Source organism: Crocodylus porosus, unplaced genomic scaffold (assembly GCF_001723895.1).
Source record: "Crocodylus porosus isolate Cpor-Errol unplaced genomic scaffold, CroPor_comp1, whole genome shotgun sequence".
Taxonomy (NCBI): Eukaryota; Metazoa; Chordata; order Crocodylia; family Crocodylidae; genus Crocodylus; species Crocodylus porosus.
Window position 1 is genome coordinate 25812551 of NW_017728909.1, and position 21371 is coordinate 25833921.

General features: G+C 42.4%; 1 protein-coding gene across 1 annotated transcript in view; it reads left to right on the plus strand.

The window, feature by feature from the left end:
* Positions 1–21371, plus strand: part of SLC1A3 (solute carrier family 1 member 3) — a 103718-nt gene that overhangs the window by 54499 nt on the left and 27848 nt on the right. The window contains exons 4-5 of the mRNA XM_019531967.1: positions 18354–18558; positions 19816–19858. Coding sequence (XP_019387512.1) covers positions 18354–18558; positions 19816–19858 — 248 coding nt within the window. The remainder of the gene's footprint in view (positions 1–18353; positions 18559–19815; positions 19859–21371) is intronic.

The following is a 21371-nucleotide window of genomic DNA, read 5'->3' on the forward strand; positions in this document are numbered from 1 at the left end:
AGAGGATCATCGAGTCCAGCCCCCCGCCCCAGGGGCAGGAAGTCAGCAGGGATCATAGGATCCCAGCAAGATAAGCATCCAAATGTGTCTTGAAGGCATTCAAAGTGGGTGCTTGAACCACCTCCGGCAGCAGTCTATTCCAAAACTTGGGGGCTTCAACAGTGAAGTTCTTTCTTATGTCCAGCCTGAATCGGTCGTGGCAGAGCTTGTGACCATTCAATCTTGTAATCCCTTGGAGCACTGTGGTGAACAGACATTCCCCCAGATCCTTATGAGCACCCCAATAAATTTATAGGTGGCCACCAGATCACCCCTGAGCCTGTGCTCTTCCAGACTAATAGGCCCCATGGCTCTCAGCCTCTCATCATAAGGTCTGTTTTCCTGACCTCTGATCATTCGCGTGGCTCTCCTCTGCACCCTCTCAAGCTTCTCCACATCCTTTTTGAATTGCAGCTGACTATGAAAATTAAAGGCCCATAAGAGATTTGGTTTTAGATGGAGACTACAAATGGAAGGTGAAATCAGAGGAGATCTAAGCTCAAAGAGCCACTCCTCAAATTTTGGGAGTTAACAGAGTTCCTGATAAGACAGTAGGTTGTTATTGGAATCTGGAGCAAAAATCTCAGAGAAAGGCTACTGGAAGTCCCAGAATTAAACATTGACAAAGCAATTCATATTTGTCAAACACGGTTACCCATTCTGGAATGGAGATTGTGAAGGGATGGACAGTTCTGTGTCATGGTAGACATGAGAAAGAATCCAGAATGGCTCAAGATAAGGGTCTGCTTTCTGACCCTTATAATTCTTTGTGAAAGGATGCATTACATGGCAGAGAGGTCAAAGAATCAGCCACTGCTTTGTGAAAGAGACACTATGCATATTTACAATGGGAGACAATTGCTACAAACAGCAGTGTCCCAAAGACTGTCTGAAGTCTTAGAAGATTAGCACTGTAGAGGTGTACACACTATGGAGGAAGAAGAGATACTTTCTCCAAATGCCAGAATGAAAAAAGATAGGGAACACTGAGTCTGTAATTTTTCCCAAGAGGATCTCAGACAAGCAACAACCACAGCAGGTCAAGACAATGGAATCATAGAATCATAGAAAGTTAGGGTTGGAAGGGACCTCAGCAGGTCATCTAGCCCAGCCCCCTGCTCAAAGCAGGACCATCCCCAACTAGATCATCCCAGCCAAAGCTTTGTCCAGCCAGGTTTTGAAAACCCCCAAGGATGGAGCTTTTACCACCTCTCTGGGTAACCTATTCCAGTATTTTACTACCCTCCTAATGAGAAAATTCTTCTTAATAGCTAACCTAAACTTCCATTGCTGCAACTTGAGACTGTTGTTCGTTGTTCTGTTATCTGCCACCACTGAGAATAGCCTAACTTGACCCTCTTTCAAACCCCCCATCCTGTAGCTGAAGGCTGCTATTAAATCTCCTCTTATCTCTTCTTCTGTAGACTAAATAAACCTAGTTCCCCTGTTCTTTCCTCATAAGTCATGTCCCCCAACCCCTTTACCATTTTTGTCACCTTCTGCTGGACTCTGTCCAATTTGTCCACATCCCTTTTGTAGTGGCAGCCCCAAAACTGAACACAATACTCCAGATGTGGCCTCACCAGTGCTGAATAGAGTAGAATAATTACTTCCCTTGACCTACTGGTGACACACCTACCAATGCAGCCGTTAGCTTTCTTGGCAACTAGGGCAAACTGCTGGCTCATATTCAGCTTATTTTCTACTGTAACCCCTAGGTCCTTTTCTGCAGAGCTGCTGCCCAACCAGTCAGCCCCCACCTGTACTGGTACATGGGGTTGTTCCATCCTACATGTAAGACTTTGCATTTGTCCTTGTTGAACCTCATGAGACTCCCTTTGGTCCAATCATCCAATTTGTCTAGGTCACTCTGAATCCTAGCCCTATCCTCCAGTGTATCTACTACTCCCCCCAGCTTGGTGTCATCAGCAAACTTGCTGAGGGTGCACTCTATGCCATCTTCCAGGTCATTGGTGAGGACATTTAACAAAACTGGCAGCAGGACTGACTCCTGTGGCACTGCACTTGATACCAGTTGCCAATTAGACATTGAGGTTTGCCCAATGCTCCAGCCAGTTTTCTATCCACCTTATAGTCAATTCATCCAGCCCATACTTCCTTAGCTTGCCTGCAAGAATGCAGTGGGAGACTGTATCAAAAGTCTAACTAAAATCAAGTTACACCACATCCACCAGTTCCCCCACATCCACAGAGCCAGTCACCTGGTCATAGAAGGCAATCAGGTTGGTCAAGCATGACTTGCCCTTGGTGAAACCATGCTTACTGTATCTAATCACCCTTTTCTCCTCCAAGTGCTTATGAATGGATTCCTTGAGGATCTACTCCATGATTTTTCCAAAGACTCAGGTGAGGCCAACTGCTCTGTAATTTCCTGGATCCTCCTTTTTCCCTTTCTTAAATATGGGCACTATGTTTGCCCTTTTCCAATCATCTAGGACCTCTCCCAATTGCCGTGAGTTTTCAGAGATGATGGCCAATGGCTCTGCAATCACATCAGCCAACTGCCTTAGCACTCTTAGGTGCATCCCACCTGGCCCCATGGACTTGTAGACATCCAGCTTTTCTAAGTAGTCCCTAACCTGTTTCTTGACCACTGAGGGCTGCCCCCCTCCTCCCCAATTGTGCTGCCCAGTGCAGTAGTCTGTCTTCACAGACAAGGGCAGCTCCCAGAGGCAAAAAAGGCACTGAGCACTTCAGCCTTTTCGGCATCCTCTGTCACTAGGTTGCCTCCCATTAGGGACTCGCACTTTCCCTGCTCCTCCTCTTACTATCGACATACTTGTAGAAACCCTTCTGGTTACCCTTCAAATCCCTTGCTAGCTGCAACTCCAATTGTGAGTTGGCCTTCCTAACTTCATTCCTGCATGCCCAAGCAATGCTCATATGGAGCATTGCTACCTTCTGAAAAAAGTAATGTTGATGTTCCATAGCAGCAGGTCACTTCAAACTCTAACAGAATATAGAGAAAAAGTTTAGTTGTTTGTAAGCAACTTGTACTTGTATGTGTGCTTTATTAATGCCAGTTTGACAAGTGTCATGCTTGGGTGTTTGGCTTGGAAAAGAAGATATGGTACTGGGAACCATGTCTATAGAACTAAGCTTCCCAGACATGGGGTGAAGGTAGAGAAGAGTGTTAAATACTTGTCAGCCAGCTGGACCTAAGTACAGGTTTCCCTCACTTTATGCGGGTTCTGTATGTGCAAATTCGCTCTTATGAGATGACCCTTTTAATACCAAAAATTGTTATATGCAAGGTAAATTCATTCTTATGTGGTCGGTGTGGTGGAAGCCTGCAGTCAGCTGCATTATGCAGTGCATTGTGGGAGTGATGCACACCAAAATATATTCTGTGTGGACCTGTGCTCCTCATTCGTGGTCTGCAACACGTTTCTGTAGTTGCCATCCCCATCATGCTGTTGATGAGTACCAAAATTGTCTTGTAGAAGTGAAAGAAATGGGTCTGGGGATTAGTACAGTTGAGGTCTTACAATGTAACCAATAGGGTTACGTTCCACAGTGGGTTCCCTTTATGCAAATTCAAGCTATGTGCTGCTTTCCAAGAATGCATGTATAGTATAAAGCAAGGGAAACCTGTACAGAATGATGAATATCTTCTGCAAACACCTAAAGTACAGAGACCACAGTCCTTACCCCAAAGAGCTTGCAGCATAACTATGAACAATAGTCAAAGGGGAGAAGTAAAGTGGCAATAATATTTTCTAGGTAGTGAACTAAGGCACAGAGCACATATTAAACATGAATAGAAGGATATGGTGAGAAAGAAGAAACAAAGGAAACAAGGTATAAAGGACTAGGCAGACTACAGGAAGCAATATGGGGAGATGCAAGAGAGGAGAGATGAGATGTACTGTGGTGTTGAGCCATGCTGAAACTAAAAATAGGAATTAGGATTTTTTACACAATCTGTGAAGAAACAGGAAGCCAAGACAAGCACTTGAGATCAGTTGGCAACTCAATGCAGCAAGAAGGGAATAGTATCATGGCTGCTGAATATCGTAGAAGTCAGAGAATTTACACAGAGAACCATGACGGGAACTTGGCATTTGGAAGTGGAGCTGGTGAGGAAGAGGTAAATTTTTACATAATAAGAGGAGGAAAAGCAATAGGATTTTGTGCAAGTCTGGGTCTGAGAGAAGACTAAAAAAAAGATGAAGATACCAAAGAAAAAGGATAATGTGTATTCCTTGATTACCAAATCTGGAATGAATAATATGCTAGAGTTACTAAAGGAAAAATCTTCTTCACATAATGGCTTTCTCACTGACTGGGAATTAGTAAAATCTTACATTCATAACTTTTGGATGCAGTATCATCATCACAGGAATACGTAAATTAGGAAGTGCCATTGCTGTTCTCATGGGGTGTTACTGATGTATTGTTAGTGTTGAAGTCTTTGGAACTGTTATGAAGGTAAAAAGTCACAGCCAGGAAATCCCAACACCAATCTTGTCTTAAAAAACAATGATGGGCTCAGTTTGGTGGCAAAAGCCAGGTTTACTGTCTACAAGGCATCGCCCTAACATGCTTGTGATCTGACAGACAAGATGTTAATGCATATATGCCCATGACAAGGTATTGGCACAACACCACATAGGCTCCCTTAGGCCAATACAAAGTTGCCATCATTTCCAATTCTCCTTTTACACAGTGATCAAAAATTACATGTTGCATCCCACCTGTGTTTTGAATATTTTAAGCTATTTTATATTGTGGGCTTGTTCCACATCCTGATCTGGGTATTCCCATTCCAGTCTTATCATCCCGGCATTGGACTATACTACACCTTGTACAGCCATCCCTTGGGGCACTCTGGTGAACAGACTTTCCCCCAGATCCTGATGAGCATTCCAATAAGCTTATAGATGACCACCAGATCACCCCTGAGCCTACACTTTTCCAGGCTGAATAGTCCCATGGCTCTCAACCTCTCATCATAAGGTCTGTTTTCCTGACCTCTGATCATGTGCGTGGCTCTTCTCTGGACTCTCTCAAGCTTCTCCACATCCTTTTTGAATTGCAGAGTCCAAAACTGGACGCAGTACTCCAGCTGAGTACAACAGGAGAATGACGTCCTGGGATTTCTTGAGAAGAATCTATGGATGCAAGCCAGTGTTTTTCTTGCTTTACTAGCTACAGCATTGCATTGAGGGCTCATGTTCATCTTGTGGTCAATCACGACCCCCAAGTCCTTTTCATCTGTAATGCTAGCCAGCGTAGCACTGCCAAGCCCATAAGCATGCTGCAGGTTTTTCTTCCCAAGGTGGAGAACCTTGCATTTTTCAGTATTAAACAGCATTAGGTTCTCATATTCCCATTTCCTGAGCCTGTTAAGGTCAGCCTGGATCACCCTCCTATCCTCAGGTGTGGATGCTTTACCCTGGAGTTTGGTGTTGTCAGAGAGCTTGGCCAGTCCGCTTCTGATACCAATGTCCACTTCATTAATGAAGATGTTGAATAGTATAGGCCCAAGGAAATTTGCCTGGAGGGACTCCACTGGTCACAGCGCACCACGATGATCAACTTCCATCAACCACCACCCTCTGGGTCTGACCACATAGCCAATTCCCCAGCCAGTGGATTGTGGTGAGGCCAAGGCCACAGTTGGCCAGTTTTGCTAAGAGGTGATCATGAGATACCAGATTGAAGGCTTTTTTAAAGTCAAGATATATGACATCAATCTCTTCTCCCTTGTCCAGGTGATAGGTCACCTGGTCATAAAAGGAAATGAGATTGGTCAAAAAAGACCTACCCACAACAAACCCATGCTGGCTATCCCTCAGGATGTTGCCATCGGCCAGTCTGTTAAGAATGGCCTCTTTGATAATCTTTTCTAAGACTAGATTCATTCCAAACCCATCTTGAAGTATGGGGTGCACAACTGGACACAGTACTCCAGGTGGGGCCTCACCAGTACTGGATAGAGGGAAAGAATCTATTCCCTGGATTTGTAAGTGGCACTTCTGTTAATACAACTCAGAATGCTGTTGGATTTTTTTTTTCCAACAACAGCACACTGTTGGTTCATATTCCATTTATGCTCCACCATAACCCCCAGGTCCTTCTCTGCAGTACTGCAGCCTGTAACCTGTCATTCCCTAGTCTGTATTTGTTCATGCAGTTATTCCATCCCAAGTGCAGGACTTTGCACTTGCCTTTCTTGAATGTCATCTCACTGATTGCAAACCATTTCTCCTACCCTCTGGAGCCTAGCCCAACCCTCCATAATGCCCACAATTCCACTTAACTTCATATCATCCACAGATTTACTAAATGTGCACTCAATCCCATCATCCAAATAATTAATGAAGATGTTGAACAATACCAGACCCAAGACAGACACCTGGGGGACCCTGCCTGATACCGCCTTTCAAGTAGACTTTTAGCTGTTGAGGACTACTCACTGAGAACTATGCTCTAACCAATTATGTTTCCAAGCTATAGCATTTTGTCTAGTCTGTATTTCCTTAGTTTGTGAACGAGGATGTCATGGGAGAGTGTCAAAAGCCTTACTAAAGTCAAAGTATACCATATCCACTGCTCTGTAATTCCCTGGATCTTCCTTCTTCCTATTCTTAAAGATAGGCACTATATTTTCCCTTTTCCAGTCATCTAGGACCTCACCTGACCTCCGTGAGTTCTCCAAAAACATAGTCAATGGCTCTGAAATTAATCTCAGCCAATCCCTTCAGTAGGGCTGTGTGAAACAGCACCATTTCATTTCAACTTCCATTTCACCATTTTGAAGAGACAGTGCTTTGTTTCATCATTTCATTCATTTCAAGGCACTGTTCTGTTTCATTTAGTTGAAACTGTTTCGCTGTTTTGATGCGTTTCAACGTTTTGCCCATAGGCAATAATGGGGAATCATGAAAATGCCTAAAACTTGGTCATTTATTGCCTGATTCAGATAAAAATTGCAGGAATGGCAGCCCTTTCTGAGGGCATGAAGAATGCCAAACTTCAAGGAGATCGGTGCAGAGATTTCTGGGAAACTGTACCTCGAACTGTTCAAAGAAAAACACATCATTCAGCGCACAGATCTGGGGGCCTGCACCCCCAGGACGGCTGTGGGGGTGTGCCAGACTCCTCCTGGGGCTATGGGTCCCTTGATCTGTGCACCAGATGACAGGAAGCTGCCACTGCTGCTTGGGGCCAGTGGCAGCAGCAATCTTCTCAGCGTTGGTTCTAGGCGGTGGCAGCAGCCTCGCCCTCCTCTCATTGAGCGCACAGATCCAGGGGCCCGCACCCTCAGGAGGAGTCTGGCACACCCCCACAGCCTTCCCATGGGTGCGGGCCCCTGGATCTGCATGCTGGATGATAGGAGGCTGCTGGCCCCAGGCAGCAGCGGCAGCCTCCTCTCATCCCACACACAGATCTGGGGGCCTGCACCTCCAGGAGGGCTGCAGGGCTGTACCAGACCCCTCCCAGGGGACATGGGCCCCCAGATCTGTGTGTGGGATGACAACAGGCTGCTGCTGCCACCTAGGACTGGTGCTGAAGCCAAGTAAGACTGGCTTCAAAAGTCAAAACATTTTGAAACATTTTGAGTGCTCTCATTTCATTTCAAAGCTGTTTTGAAGCTTTTTATTTCATTTTGATTATGCTGTTTTGAGTTCAAAACAAGTCAAAACAGCTTCAAAATGAAACACCCAGCAAAATTTTGCACAGGCCTATCCTTCACTACTCTCAGGTGCATCCCATCTGGCTCTATGATCTTAAAACATCTAGCTTCTCTAAGTAATTCCTAACTGTTCTGCCATTATTCTAGGTCAGGTGTTGTCAACCGGGGGTATGCATACCCCTGGGGGTATTTAAGAAGGCCCTAGGGGGTATGCACCAGAAGGTAGGGATGGAAAGCCGCCATGCACCATCCTACACAGGTGCCGCCTGCCCGGACATGAGGGAAGGTCACACGTGGCAGTTACTGCCACTCCGTGTTCAGCTACAAACCACCTCCCCATGCCCCACTTGGCATCCAGCCCCCAGCCCCCCCACTCTGCATCCAGCCACGAGGGGTACACTGCTCTGCATCCAGCCTCCAGGGGTACACTGACCCAAAAAGGTTGAAAACCCCTGTTCTAAGTTGCTTGTCTCCTTCCCTATCTCTCACGCAACTGCACTTGTCCTTTGGTAGCTACCCCTGCTTGTGAAAACTGAAGTTAAAAAAGCCATTAAATTCTTCAGTCTTCTGCTGTAGCTCACGGTGCTGCACTGTCTGTGACTAGACTGCCTCTGCATTCGGTAAGGGAAATATGGAATCTCTGGGGTTCTTCTTATTTTTGACATACCGATAGCATCCCATTTTATTACCTTTAACGTTCTTTGCCAGCTACAGCACAAATTCTGCTGTGACCTTTGAAATTTGCTCCCTGCATGCCTGCATGGGCACTAACAGATGTGCAGCACCATGAGTTACAGCAATTCCCCAGGCCTACCAACCAGTACGGGCTACGCAACCTCCCACCCTCCCCCTTGTCCTCCCCCCTTTCCCTCCCATTCTGAAGACAATGATGGGAGCAGACAGTGCCAGGAGCAGACTGGCAAGTTAATGAAGGCGCTCTGCTTTGAAGCATCTTCATCTGCACCTTCATGTAATGTAGGTTCAGATCATCTCAGGATCAAGCCCTTTAAAAGTGCTCTGCAGTCTTGCTCTTCTGTAAAGGCACAGCTGCAGAGCACGTCACGGGACTGATCATGTGACAAAACGGCACTTGTGACAGCACCCAAAAAAGGCCTCCTTAAAGTAAAGCCAGCTTTCCTGGACTTCTTGTCCCCTCAAGACCTGATCCCAAAGGACTCTGCAACTCGGAACCAATTTCATAATGGACATTAATTAGTACAGTAAAACTAATAGGACAGACCCTTTCCCTTCTCTATCTCTTGTTCAAAATCTGGTTATGTCTTTTGTGACTGAACAAACTTCTTTTGAAGTGATGGCTGCTACATTAACTACATAAAATGAATTTCAGTGGTATCAGGCCATGGTCATCCACACACACAAGCATAAATTGATTTCATTTCTTAAAGCAAGTTAATATAAAGGTATCAGAAGCCTATATAGTGTACAAAAAATATATACAAATCAAGATACTTTCTCCTTCAAAACCAGAAAGTAGACCCTATTCATTTAAGTTCTACCACAACACAGTTGACACCTGCTCTCACATTTTAAAAAATACTATTAAATTAGCTCAGGAATGACTTGGCAGAGCATGATGTTACCTTATTATATGTGAGTTACTGAATCAGGTAACATAGACAGCTGTATTTGGGGAATGTTGCTATTCATATACAAAATATACTTCAGATCATAAGCACTTCTGTTTCCTTACAAACCAAGTTTTTCTTCCCGCTTTCAGCTTCAAATGCTAAAACCAAAATGCAGCAGGACTGCCCACACATGTAAGGGATTAGGGTCTTAGTTTGCTTCGGTACAGACCAAAATTTTAGTAGATTAAATCCAGTATTTTGCTTTGCACTAGTAAAACAGTGAAGCCTACAGGTGCAGTATGTGCAGTATGGTTGGGACAGTAAAGTGCCTTCATCTTCCTGAACAGCAGTGTCTTGCCAAAATGCAAACATGTTTCATGCTAACTGGTTATTTTGGCGCTGACATAAAGAATAAATGGAAGGCAATATTTTCATGTGAGGAACAATTTAAAAGTTTGTCATATTGCCAGGATATTTGTTTTTCCCTTGTAACTATATATCCTGTGAGTCTCAAGCTATCTTAATATGCTTTGGCTTCCTAATTACTATGATGAACTTGTTTCTAATGAAACTGAAATAATTTACCAGATTACATCACGCTTATTTAACATGAGTACATCTGAGCAAATCATCAACTGGCAGTCCTTTTTCTCAAGCAAATGTTCCTGAGTTAATGTTTTTGCTACTGTTTTAGTAAAGGATAACTTTAAACCTAACAGAAAAATCACATTTAGAGGAAAGGATACTTACCTAAATGTCCTAAACATACAAGAGTGTCTTTCTGGATCTGCCCTAGGCAGGTAGTGACCTTGTTTTGTTACCAGAAAAAAAAAAATGTCAAGCTGCTATTTTCTGTGTTCCTGGGTTTCAGATTCTTGGCATAGGGACAGTCGGTCCTTTGTACTCTGCTATTACAATGAGGTAACCAAAGAAAAAGAGTCTTGGTCTGAGACTGTCAGCTGTTACTAATCACTGCTCCATGGCTTGCTGTGAATCCCTGCTTGCCTCTCCCTCCTGCTCTGCTTAGCACACATAAAGAAGATAAATTACTCCCTAGTTTCCCTTCAAAAAGCATATTGTTTGGCACATTCCAATATTGTAAGCAAAAGATTGAATAAAGTGAAGAGTTAAATGGGAATCTAAACAGCACCACAGCAGGGTCCTGCTCTAGCAGATGTGAGTTACAGGAAATAAACTTCAGCACCAGTTATCCAAATGTTTCCTGTTACCTTGCAGCACTTCAGAGTAATGCAGTTAGGGTCTGCAGAACAGTTCAGCATATCCCTGCCCCAGCGGCACTGCAGTTTCCTGCAGTCAGTAAGAGAAATACCAGTGACATCCAATGAAGTGCCACATGTAAGTGCACAGTATTTACTGTCTATGTTTCATTCTTCTGTGAAGTACAAGACTCTAGCATCAGATAAATTACTCAGTGATACCAGTTGCACTCTGGAGAGGTTCATTTATCTCACCCCTGTCCTTGGTAACAAACTATACCATGATCAAATTACAGCAAAAACTTTTAAAAGATTAAATTGTTCCTTATCTCTTTTAACATAAAATAAGTACAGTATATATAGGGAAAAAGAGTTATTTTAATTACCAAGACTGAATAGTCAAACAAAAACCATTTTCAAGCAGTTAGGCAGTTAGAAGGTTTTTAGTATCAAATGAGTAAGGTCCTGAGACAGACTCCTAACAGGAGATGTGAAGGAAAAATAAATGTAAGAAGTTTTAAAACACAGTTTGATAAATTTGTGATCCAGATTATTGGTAGCCTTCAACAGCAAAAGATTAGCCCCAATTCAGTCTTTGCTTGGAAAAGCAGTTTATATTAGATATAATTCCTACTGTATTTTACTGTGTCTGTATGTGTGTGTGTGTGTGTGTGTGTGTGTGTACCTAGTACTTGCAAAACTACCTGACCTCTACTACAATCTGGTGCATTTCAAATTGCTTCTTGGCCCAATGGGCTGAGATGAAATATGAGCACCGAGGTTGGTGGTAATCATCTCTGGCAGGCATAATTTAAAAGCCTCAATAGTAGAGGTGACTTTTTCATATAGACAGAAACATCCCAACTACACCTTCAGTTTGATGGTGGAGGCTAACTAAGGAGAGACGGTAGAGTCCATTACAGCACATTATTGCACTCAGTTGCTCTGCTGGACTTGCCCATGTCCTGTCAAGCACTAACATTTTCTTAGGATCTGTACTTTCTTTTGTTTGCTCATGAAATGGAACAGCACACAATTAATTTTGAATTAATCTGGGGGAAAAAACCTACTGAAATGTATAATCCAGCTATTAAAACTTGTAGCCAAGTAAAGAAGAGGGGAGACTGGAGATATTCTGGAGCAGCTTGCCTTGTGAACATACCTCTTCCAGAAGTGTCTCCACACAGCAAGACCCTGTGCAATGTCTTTTGTGTGAACGGAGTTTTCATCACCTGTATTAATTTTAGCAGTGTTGAATTAACATAATCCTGAAGCTTCACTTCTATGTACTTGAAGGCATTAACATTACTGTACTGCTTTGCTATTTTACTACCCACCTTTCTGTTGTTCAATTTGTGATTTAAACCTGGAATGTATTACTGCTCTTGTCTTTATTTGGGCTTTTTCCTGCAAGGTGCTCAGTACTTTTAATGCCTGTTGTCTTTAATTCTCCATCAGTTAGAGTTAATGCCCAGCACCTCCCAGGAGAACCTCCACACCCATCAGGATAAAGCTTCAGAGTGTAGTCATGATTACACTGAAACAAAAATCCACTGGCTTTATCTAGTTAATGGCTTTCTCTTAGATTTTTTCCTTTGACCTTGCATAGTATTATTCATTTCCAAATACCTTAATCATCACCCGCAGACTAAATGGTTCTTATGGTCTGAAGCTGTGAGTGTACTCACCCCTGGCACTCAAGATATGAGGGGCTGGGAGTGGTCCTTAAAGACTACTTTATTAGGGGACTAGTGAAAGACAAACTAAAATAAAATTAGGGCAACACTCCTGAATCAACAGTTGGCAGTCCTGCTGTTCCACCACAGGGGAGCTGAAAAACCATTAGCACCAAAAAGACCCTCTGTTTTTGAACACTGTAGCTGAAACCCTAAGGGGAAATGTAGTCAAAATATATATTGAAAAGTGTTCGTTGCCAATTTTATCCTAAAACATGGGTCTAGTATCAAATTTAAACAGTCCCAGGAAGTCACTTTCTGGTCATCTGCATATTCAGTATTCATGAAGACCAGAAATCCTAGTTTGCTATCTAAACTAATATATAACCAGGGAGTGGTTATGGCTTTAAAACTTAAACATAGCTGCTGTCTGGTGATTTATATATCAAAACAATGTTTACAGCAGCTTTACTTTTTTAAGAAGTAAAAAGGTAAAAATGTTTAAGGCAAAATCTTTGCTGTTTTGCATAAAATGTCATTTATTTTATTGTAAGAGAGGAAATAAACATCCTATTTTCTCGAACATGTTAATGGGAGGCAAAAATGATCTGAGAACTTGGACTTTGACACAATTATTCTGGTATAAAGTAAGGAGCAGACACACAACTTGGACCTACACCAGTGTACTTGAATCTAGTGTAGAATTCCTTGAGGAAGAATTCAGGGTAAAACTACCCCAATGTGTTACATTTGTAAATTACAGAGTAGGTGTCATGTGTCAATTTATCCTAAGGTAGCGTTTTGTTTAAAGCAAGCAGCCCATTACCTAATCTCCATCACCTCAAGGCAAGATGTGGCCAACTGCACAGTGAGATAGCTGCTTGTCTGTACACAGGCAGTCCTTGACTTAAGACATTTTGAGTTACACCAAACGGCACTTACAACATTTATAAATTGACACCATTTCAACTTTACAATGCTTGATCCGACACAATGCAATGCCGCGCCAGTAAACAAGTTCACTGTGTCACCCATCTCCCTAGAGAACATCTGCCCAAACTTCCTTGGACACTTCTTTTAAGAAAGCAAAAAAGGCTTCAGAAAAACCTGCAGCCAAGTCTCCTGAAAAGAGTCCAGCCAAGAGCCCTTCAAAAAGTCCAGCAAAGTCACCTCAAATAAGTCCTTACAAATCAATCTGATTGCTATTTACAATATAAATACATTAATGTAGCTGTATTACTCAACTATAATTGATTGAATACAAAATTCTGGGTTATTTTTGGTGAAAATAGAGTATTGGGCCTTGGTTCAGGAACCAATCCCCCATTTATAATATTGTTCCTATGGGAAAATCAGTTCGGAGTTACGATGTTTTGACTTAAAACACGGTTTTCAGGAGCCAATTTTGTCATAAGTCCAAGGACTGCCTGTACTCCTGATCCCAGTGTAGTTTACAACAGAATATAAAGCTGATATAAATCACACCAAGGCAAGTGTGTAATGGTTCTGGGGCCTGAAACTGAGATTTCCCACATGAAAGCATCAGCTGGGGACTTATCCCAAATTAATTTTTAAAATTAAATCAATGAGTCAAATCTGCTTCTACTGGCATCATGCTGATAAAGCTTCTCAGCAGAAACAAAATCTATCCCAAGGAAGGCAGCTACCTGTCTGATAATAGGAAACACTTTTTTTTACTCCCTAACAGAAGAAAAAAATGAAATCCAAATACCTAACTCAACTTCTAAGCATCATTCCAGATTTGCAAACTGTGGTTTGTTTAAGGGTAATAGGTGCAAAAAAAATCTATCATTTTAAAAGTTGGTTACTAAGGACACATAAGCAGTGATCAACTTTACATACATTGAAGTCTGAATCAAGGTATTCAGAGCTGAATCAAGGTACGCCTTAAGTGGTTTAAGGAACTGGGGTCTAAAGTGTACCAGCTGCTAACCAGGAGTGAGTCATTCTTATTGCAAATTTTCTGTTAAGTTTTTCAATTAGCCTTTTGAGAGGTGAGCATAAATGTAACAGGTCAAAGGCAGAAAGGTGTTCTTGATGGGCTCTGGTGTACTGCCACATTGAAGCTAGGTAGACTGAAACCTCAGATTTTTAATGGCTTATTACCTTCAACAGTGCAGGGTTTGCCAATCCATTGACTGATTCAGATTTACATTTTAGCTCAACACTAGTTGAGGGAAAAGGGAAACAGCATTCCAAAATTACATTTGCTGCATTAATTCTTGCAATATCGAAGAGCAGTCTACAGCTCCAAAGTCACTAACCATAAGAGCCGTAAGGATCTATGTATGTATGTGGTGTTACTGAGGAGAACAAAAATGATCTCATATTTAATCATGTCTTTTTTGGTTCTTTACCTTATCCCATTACAATACTACATATTAATTTATTCACATCATAGATTAAGTTAATGACCCCTTCTTGCCGTTATTAAGAAATATCAAATAATAGTAATGCAACAGCACTCAAGCAAATTACAGTGCAATTGGCCTGTGCTCATTTATTATGATCAGATTGGGTAAGGAATAAAATAATGGTTGCATAGCAATCATTTCTGTAATAGATGTAATCTATATGCAGTATAGGCCACAATTAATTACAGCCCTTTTGTTTCTCTTTCCATCTTCTCTTTCTCACTCTCTTAATAACTGTACTTCTTGCTACCTTTCCTAGTTCCCAAAACACTTTGTTCAACTTCCTCTGTAGCATCCTTGTCAGAGACTGATGCAGCACCTTGCCTTGTGTCCCAAGAACTCTGAAAAATGGTTTGTTACGGCTTTATTTAGGCCATGGTGTGATTCACACTCATTTCTGAAAAGAACAGGGAGAAAGTAGGTGACGGGAAGGGGAGTGCAGGTTTGTTTTTGGTCGTACGGGCTTCTTTTCCCCTGGCGCACCATTCCCCGTCCGCTGTGCATTTGAGTGTATGTCTACCATCCCTATTCAGCGGTGTGTGCAATTGTGTGGGTCTGTACTGTTCCCATTCAGCTGTGTGTGCACGTGTGTGTAGATTACAGGCACTCTGCTCATGGTTGCCTTGGCAACCGCAGGGCATCATTGTCTGTGGTGGCACTGAGAGTTTCCCAGGCCCACTGAGGACTGAAGAGGGGGGAGAATGGAGAAAGAGGAAGACAGAGCAGAGATGAGATGGCAGAGATGTTGAAAGCCAGCAGCCATGTGGGAGAGAGAGCTACACGCTGTATTAAAGGGGCACATACATCGCCACAGAACAATGGGAGCTTTTGCTGGCTTTCTGTGAACAGAAAGAATATGTACACAATGGCCTGTGACACGTGAAAGCCTCAGAGCTAACTTTATTGCTTCACCATTATGGACCCTGCCAGAGACCTATTCAGCCTGAAGAACTCTCTTCAACCCTTAAGCCCCAAGGAAAATAGAAGCTTTCACTCTCTCTTGTTTTAAAAACAGATCTAAATTTTTTTAAGATAATTTTTGCTGTCAGCATGTGGAAAGCTCTTGAAGACTCAATTCTGCAAGGTGCTGACTGCCTGTTGCGAAGCGTTGAGTGTCCATAGCCCCTGTTGACTCTTGTGGGAGCTCACAATGCTCAGCATCTCCTAGGATTGGCCTCATCTCCACACCACATAGCAAAACACAAGCCGTTGTTAATATTTATGTATCTGACCCTGTCCTGAACACTTGCTGTTAGCACTCCCCACAAGCAGCTAAAGGACAGAAGGAGGGACGAAGCAGTCACCCATCCTTACTTCAAGCTAGAATATCATTTGCATGAAAAAGAAGAGCAGGAATGAAACTGGAACAACTCAGATAAGAAATAAAGGCACGAGCCCAGAATCAGAGATCAGGAGGGAAAAGAGCAGGTGTCCCGTTTACCCTACCCAAGTTACACTACTGTCATAGGGGCTGATCTGGTAAAGTGCTGAGCAAAGCGAGCATCACCTGGAAGAAGTTCACTGCCCCTTCACTGCCCTTTATTGTCATTGACTCTGGAAGGTGACAGCACCCAAACTTTAGGTCACTGGTTCAAAGAGGGTATATCACTTATCACAACATCAAAGTCTGGAGCAAAAGTCCAAAGGTTCAGGGGTGCTCACCATCAAGGCACCAGAAACAGCAGGATATCTGCTGACAGAGGGCACAACAGAGTCTATAACAATTCTTAGTTAAATTGCAGAGGAAATAAAGAAATACAGGGCACATTGCTTCTAGTTCACAGACGTGGAAGCATGTTTTTCTTTTACAAAATATATATATAAGCCACATTTTGAAACATTTGACTTGAGTAATGAATGTAAACTCATACTTCATCTTGTTAATTACAGTTACAGTACTTGCTGAGGAGTTAAAATAATCACAGCTGGTATAAAACTTACAGGTATTCATTTGGACTGAAAAGTGCCAATTTCTGAGCTTATGTTTACATTAAACTAGGATGAACATTTGCATTATTTTATGAAATCTTAATATAGTAAAAAACCCCATATTCTTAGACAAAAGGGTTTTCACAATCTATTTTCTGTCTATAACAATAATACTTTATACTTAATAGTACACAATGCCATCTTCCCAGGACCTAAAATCATACAAACATTAGTGACTTAAGCTTTATAATATTCATGTAACCTATCAGAGGTTTACAGATGAAGGATATAAAGCTTAAGAGTTAGAGGTCAAATATTCCAAAGCATGGATTTCCACTTAATGGCTCAATTTTTGCCTATATAATGCTGCCCTTGCATTACAAATAAGAACCTAGACAATGTAGTTAAAGCCTAGTGAATTCCCTTTACAGTTAAGTTGTGGTACAGATCTTACAGGCACAAATGCCTTCCCACAAAAGTCGGAGGCACACCTCAGTTGAGATGAACATTCAGACAACAGTGGCTTGACCAAATTCACTACAGAAGTATCTGGCTGAGCCAGGAGTAGGACCCTGGTTTATTTCTGATCTCAGTTACATCAATGCATATTTAGAGCCATTTCCCCTGTAACTCCATATTACACATTTTTCTACAGTAATTCCAATAACTAATTATAATATAGATTGTTATAACAATGAGACATGATATACATTTTAAGAAAGCGTTTGGTTTAACATTTGGATTATGGTTCAAGTTTTACTTTGACATATTATTTGTGTTCATTTATCTCACATTCATAGGCAGTCCCATGGCTATAAGAGGCAGCATTACTCCTGTTTTGAGATAACTGGGCTCACCTTCCAAATGCAGGCTGTGAGGTCACTTGCCCCTTTAAATGGTGAGGAAAGAACCACGCATTTCAAGAGCTATGGAGTATCCCCACATGTGCCATTTCTGTGGTCCTCAAGAGGCATTCTTACTCTGAGCCAGAGTTCCTCCTGAGCCTCCTGTGGCTGAACAGCTCCTTCACTTAAAAACCACAGTGCAGCCCTGTTTGTGCAACTTGGTCAGCAAATGATTAAGTAGATGCCACACTGAGCACCCTGGTATCCACATTAAATCAGATTGCTCTAAGATCAGCCAAGAATCAGGATTAATGTCTCAACTTTTGGGAAGCTTGCAAAAGACTCCAAATGTTTATTCATACAACAGCAGGGATTTTCTGAATTGAATGAATGGCACGATAATCTATTTGAAACTCCCATGGCTTGGGCCAGAGGTAAATCCAGGTCATTGAATGAAGACCTTAAAAAACTACTCACCATATGCACAAAACTCTCATAAACATACCAGTTTTAAACAGTGAAAATAATTTATTCAGATGGTTAATCAGAGTGCACTCTGTGATGGCTTCCCTGCTATTACAGATAAAGTGCAGCAGATTTCTATGGAGCATTTTTGGATTATGTTATATCTTTTCTCTAAAACGAAATATGAAATATAGGCACTGCCATAGGATCAGGCCAATGGTCTCTCTAGTTTAGCATCCTATCTCCAACAGTTGTTAATAGGCAATAATTCATAGGAAAATATAAGCTTACTAGTCAAATCTGTAAGAACAAGCAAATTATGGGAGGGAATACAAAGGCAAAGAACAACAGAGTGGTTTTACTGGGCCCATGCACTGAGTAGCTTTGAATATGTTGGCCATCCAAACTTCCCACAAAGCCATATTCAGGATACTGAGTTTACAATCTTTTCTCACACTTGTATGAGGTGAATGTCCTTGTGCTTAAATTTATTAGGAATTGCTGCCCTGGATAGTAAAGCATCAGGGAAGATGGGAATCCGAGCTGTAGTCTACTACATGAGTACAACGATTATTGCTGTACTGATTGGTATTATCATTGTGGTCATCGTCCACCCTGGGAAAGGTACAAAGGAAAATATGCACAGAGAAGGCAAAATTATGCATGTGACAGCAGCAGATGCCTTTCTTGATTTAATCAGGTGGGTATGGATATAATATTGCACATTTTCTGTAACAACAGCAACAACAGTAATATTTAGAGGTGCTCTACCAAGAAAAGCCTTAGAGGGTGACTAGATAAACTAGCAACACTTCTTTTGGAGCAGGTGATGCCAACATTGACATACAATACAGAGGATCACATATTTACTTTCCAACAAGGCAGCAGCTGAACAAAGCAGCCAAGAAAGAAATTATTTTTAATCTTCAAAGCAGTATTGTATCTACAGATTCATGCTCTAACCACCCACACAGGTTTCTTCTTTCCTTCTGCAGTATAGCTCTGTCCTACCACCAAGATCTTTTCCTCTACTCTACAACAAAATCCCATAGATTTCTTACTCCACATGAGACCATAATTTATCTATTCATCCTAATTTTATGTCGTAGCCCCTAAACTGGGGCTAAATGCTCTGTTCTGCTCAGATTGCATGGAGAGGAGAAAATTCCAAGAGAAAGTGAATAAAATGCATGCAAGGGGGAAGCCAAGACTTAATAACCTGCTTCCTTCTATCCCAAAGCAGCTTGACAGTCGTATGTTCCACAAGGGTAAGACGAAGCAGGGAAGGAAGTATCTATCTGAGCCCGGTGGCTTTTCCACAGAGAAATCCACTGGAAGCTTATGCTTTGTTTAGCCCACTGGAAGGATCATAGAGGACAGACGTGGAGGGAGGCCTCCAAGAGACGTGCTGCCAGGAAGGGGGACTCCAGAAAGGAGCATGAAGAGATTTTCACCCATACGCAGACTCCTCCAAAGGTGCCAGATGCTTCTGTGAAATCAAAGATTCAAACCTTAGGGATACATATTGATTATTGCCCTTTAGCAAGCTCCGTTAGGCTCACTAGATTGGGTGACTGTCAAAATCTTTCACTTGAAAACTCAAAGTTAATTAAATACTTAGCAAACTTTATCCATCCCAAGAGCATATTAATAAATACAAAATTTGAGCCAGTAAGCATTGTTCATTTGGAAGTGGCTCCCCCTCCCCACATTCTGTTTCATAACTGGCTGTTATATATCCCTAGCCCCACAGATCTTGCCTGGCTGATCCAAACCACCCCTCACATTTTATGCAAAAAGGCTAATGATGCTAATACTACCTGTGAGGTTTTAAGTCACTATAACATTTGCACCTTTTTCTTCTTACCAATCCTCCAAAAATTGGTTTATTCCTCTTCGGCTATGCTACTTTAAAGTGATTTAATATTTCTCATGTTATTTTCTTTCCCTTTCACAGAAACATGTTCCCTCCAAACTTGGTAGAAGCCTGCTTCAAACAGGTAAAAATGTGTTGTTATATGCAACTGAAATTCTACTATGGCAGTTTTAATGTCGTAAGCTAGGACATTGTTCTGGTTATTATTATATTATAAATAAAATTATGATACATGTCATGCAACAAATTAGACGCTGAAATATTGTTAATTTTTTTTTTTAGTAACAACCAATGATTTTGCTAGTCTTTACAGCAGCAATGAATCTTATACCTAATTTCAATGGTTAGCCAAAGAAAACCACTAAAACATGGGTTTTGTTTTCATTCATTTGTACTGGGATACTTACCTAAGCCAGAAAACTAAAAAATTAGAATTGTTCCATGTTTGTCAAATTCACAAGCCTAAAACAAACACAGGTAAAATCACTAACTCTGTGGCAGGAACACCAGAAATATTACTTCTTCAATATTCAGTACCTCTACCTATAAACTGCCTCTCATCAACATTCCTGTTAAAAAAGTAGCCAATTAAATTGCCCTTAAAATGGGGAAAGACAGTAATATTGTAAGCCTCTAAACATATGCATGTCATCCTCGTATCAAGGGACTGCTCGCACTAACAAGACATATGTATGTTGCCAGTGATTCGATAGCTTCTTTTAGATACTGATCTTCACCTTGAACTGGGGATGGGCAAAATATGGCCTGTGGGCTGGATCCAGCCTACCAAGCCATTCTATCCAGCCCACAGGGCCCCTAAAATATTTAGAAAACTGTTAACTAAGTGTGGCTGCCTGTCTAAGGCTCCAGCAATGGCAGGACCCAGGAGGAGCCAGCAGGAAGACCCAGTAGCAGGACCCAGGGGTGGCAGGACCCAGCAGCTGCAGCACCAAAGCCCGCCCAGCCCTGTCCCACCCCCAGCACACAACTGGAAGCTTCTGCCTAGGAGAGGCTTCTGACCTGGGGCTGTTCTTCCACCCTCCCTCTGTCTGGGACTGAAAACTCAGCTAGGAAGGAGGGAGAGGGAAGGGTTACAAGCAACCGCCCCAGTCCCCAGAGCCGGGCCAGGACAGGCTGGCTCCTAGTCCATCCTGAGGTCCAGGCTATGCAGCCAAGAACCACATGGTGAGTGGGCAGGTGTGAGGGGAGAAGCAGCAGTGGGAGGTGGGAAGGTGGGGAAATGACAGTGGCAGTGGTGGCAGGTAGGATGGGAAGTGGAAGTGAGTAGGCAGGCAGAAGCACAGTGACAGCTGGGCAGGAGTATGAGGCCCGTACCAGTGCCAAGTCCAGAGCTGGTGGGGGCCCAGAGCAGGACAGCAAGAGCACGGAGCCTGGGCTGGCAGGGGCTCTGCCTGCCACCGGCCATGAATGCCCCAAGGCCTCACCACCTGCTGCTGTTGCTGCTGGCAGAGACTCTGGGCAATGGGGGGGCATATTTTTAATAATAGTAATAATAGTAATAGAAGTAGGGTCAGAAGGGACCTTATAGATCTTCAAGTCCGACCCCCTGCCAGGGCAGGAGAAAAAACTGGGCTCAAATGATCCCAGCTAGGTAGGCATCAAGCCTCCTCTTAAAC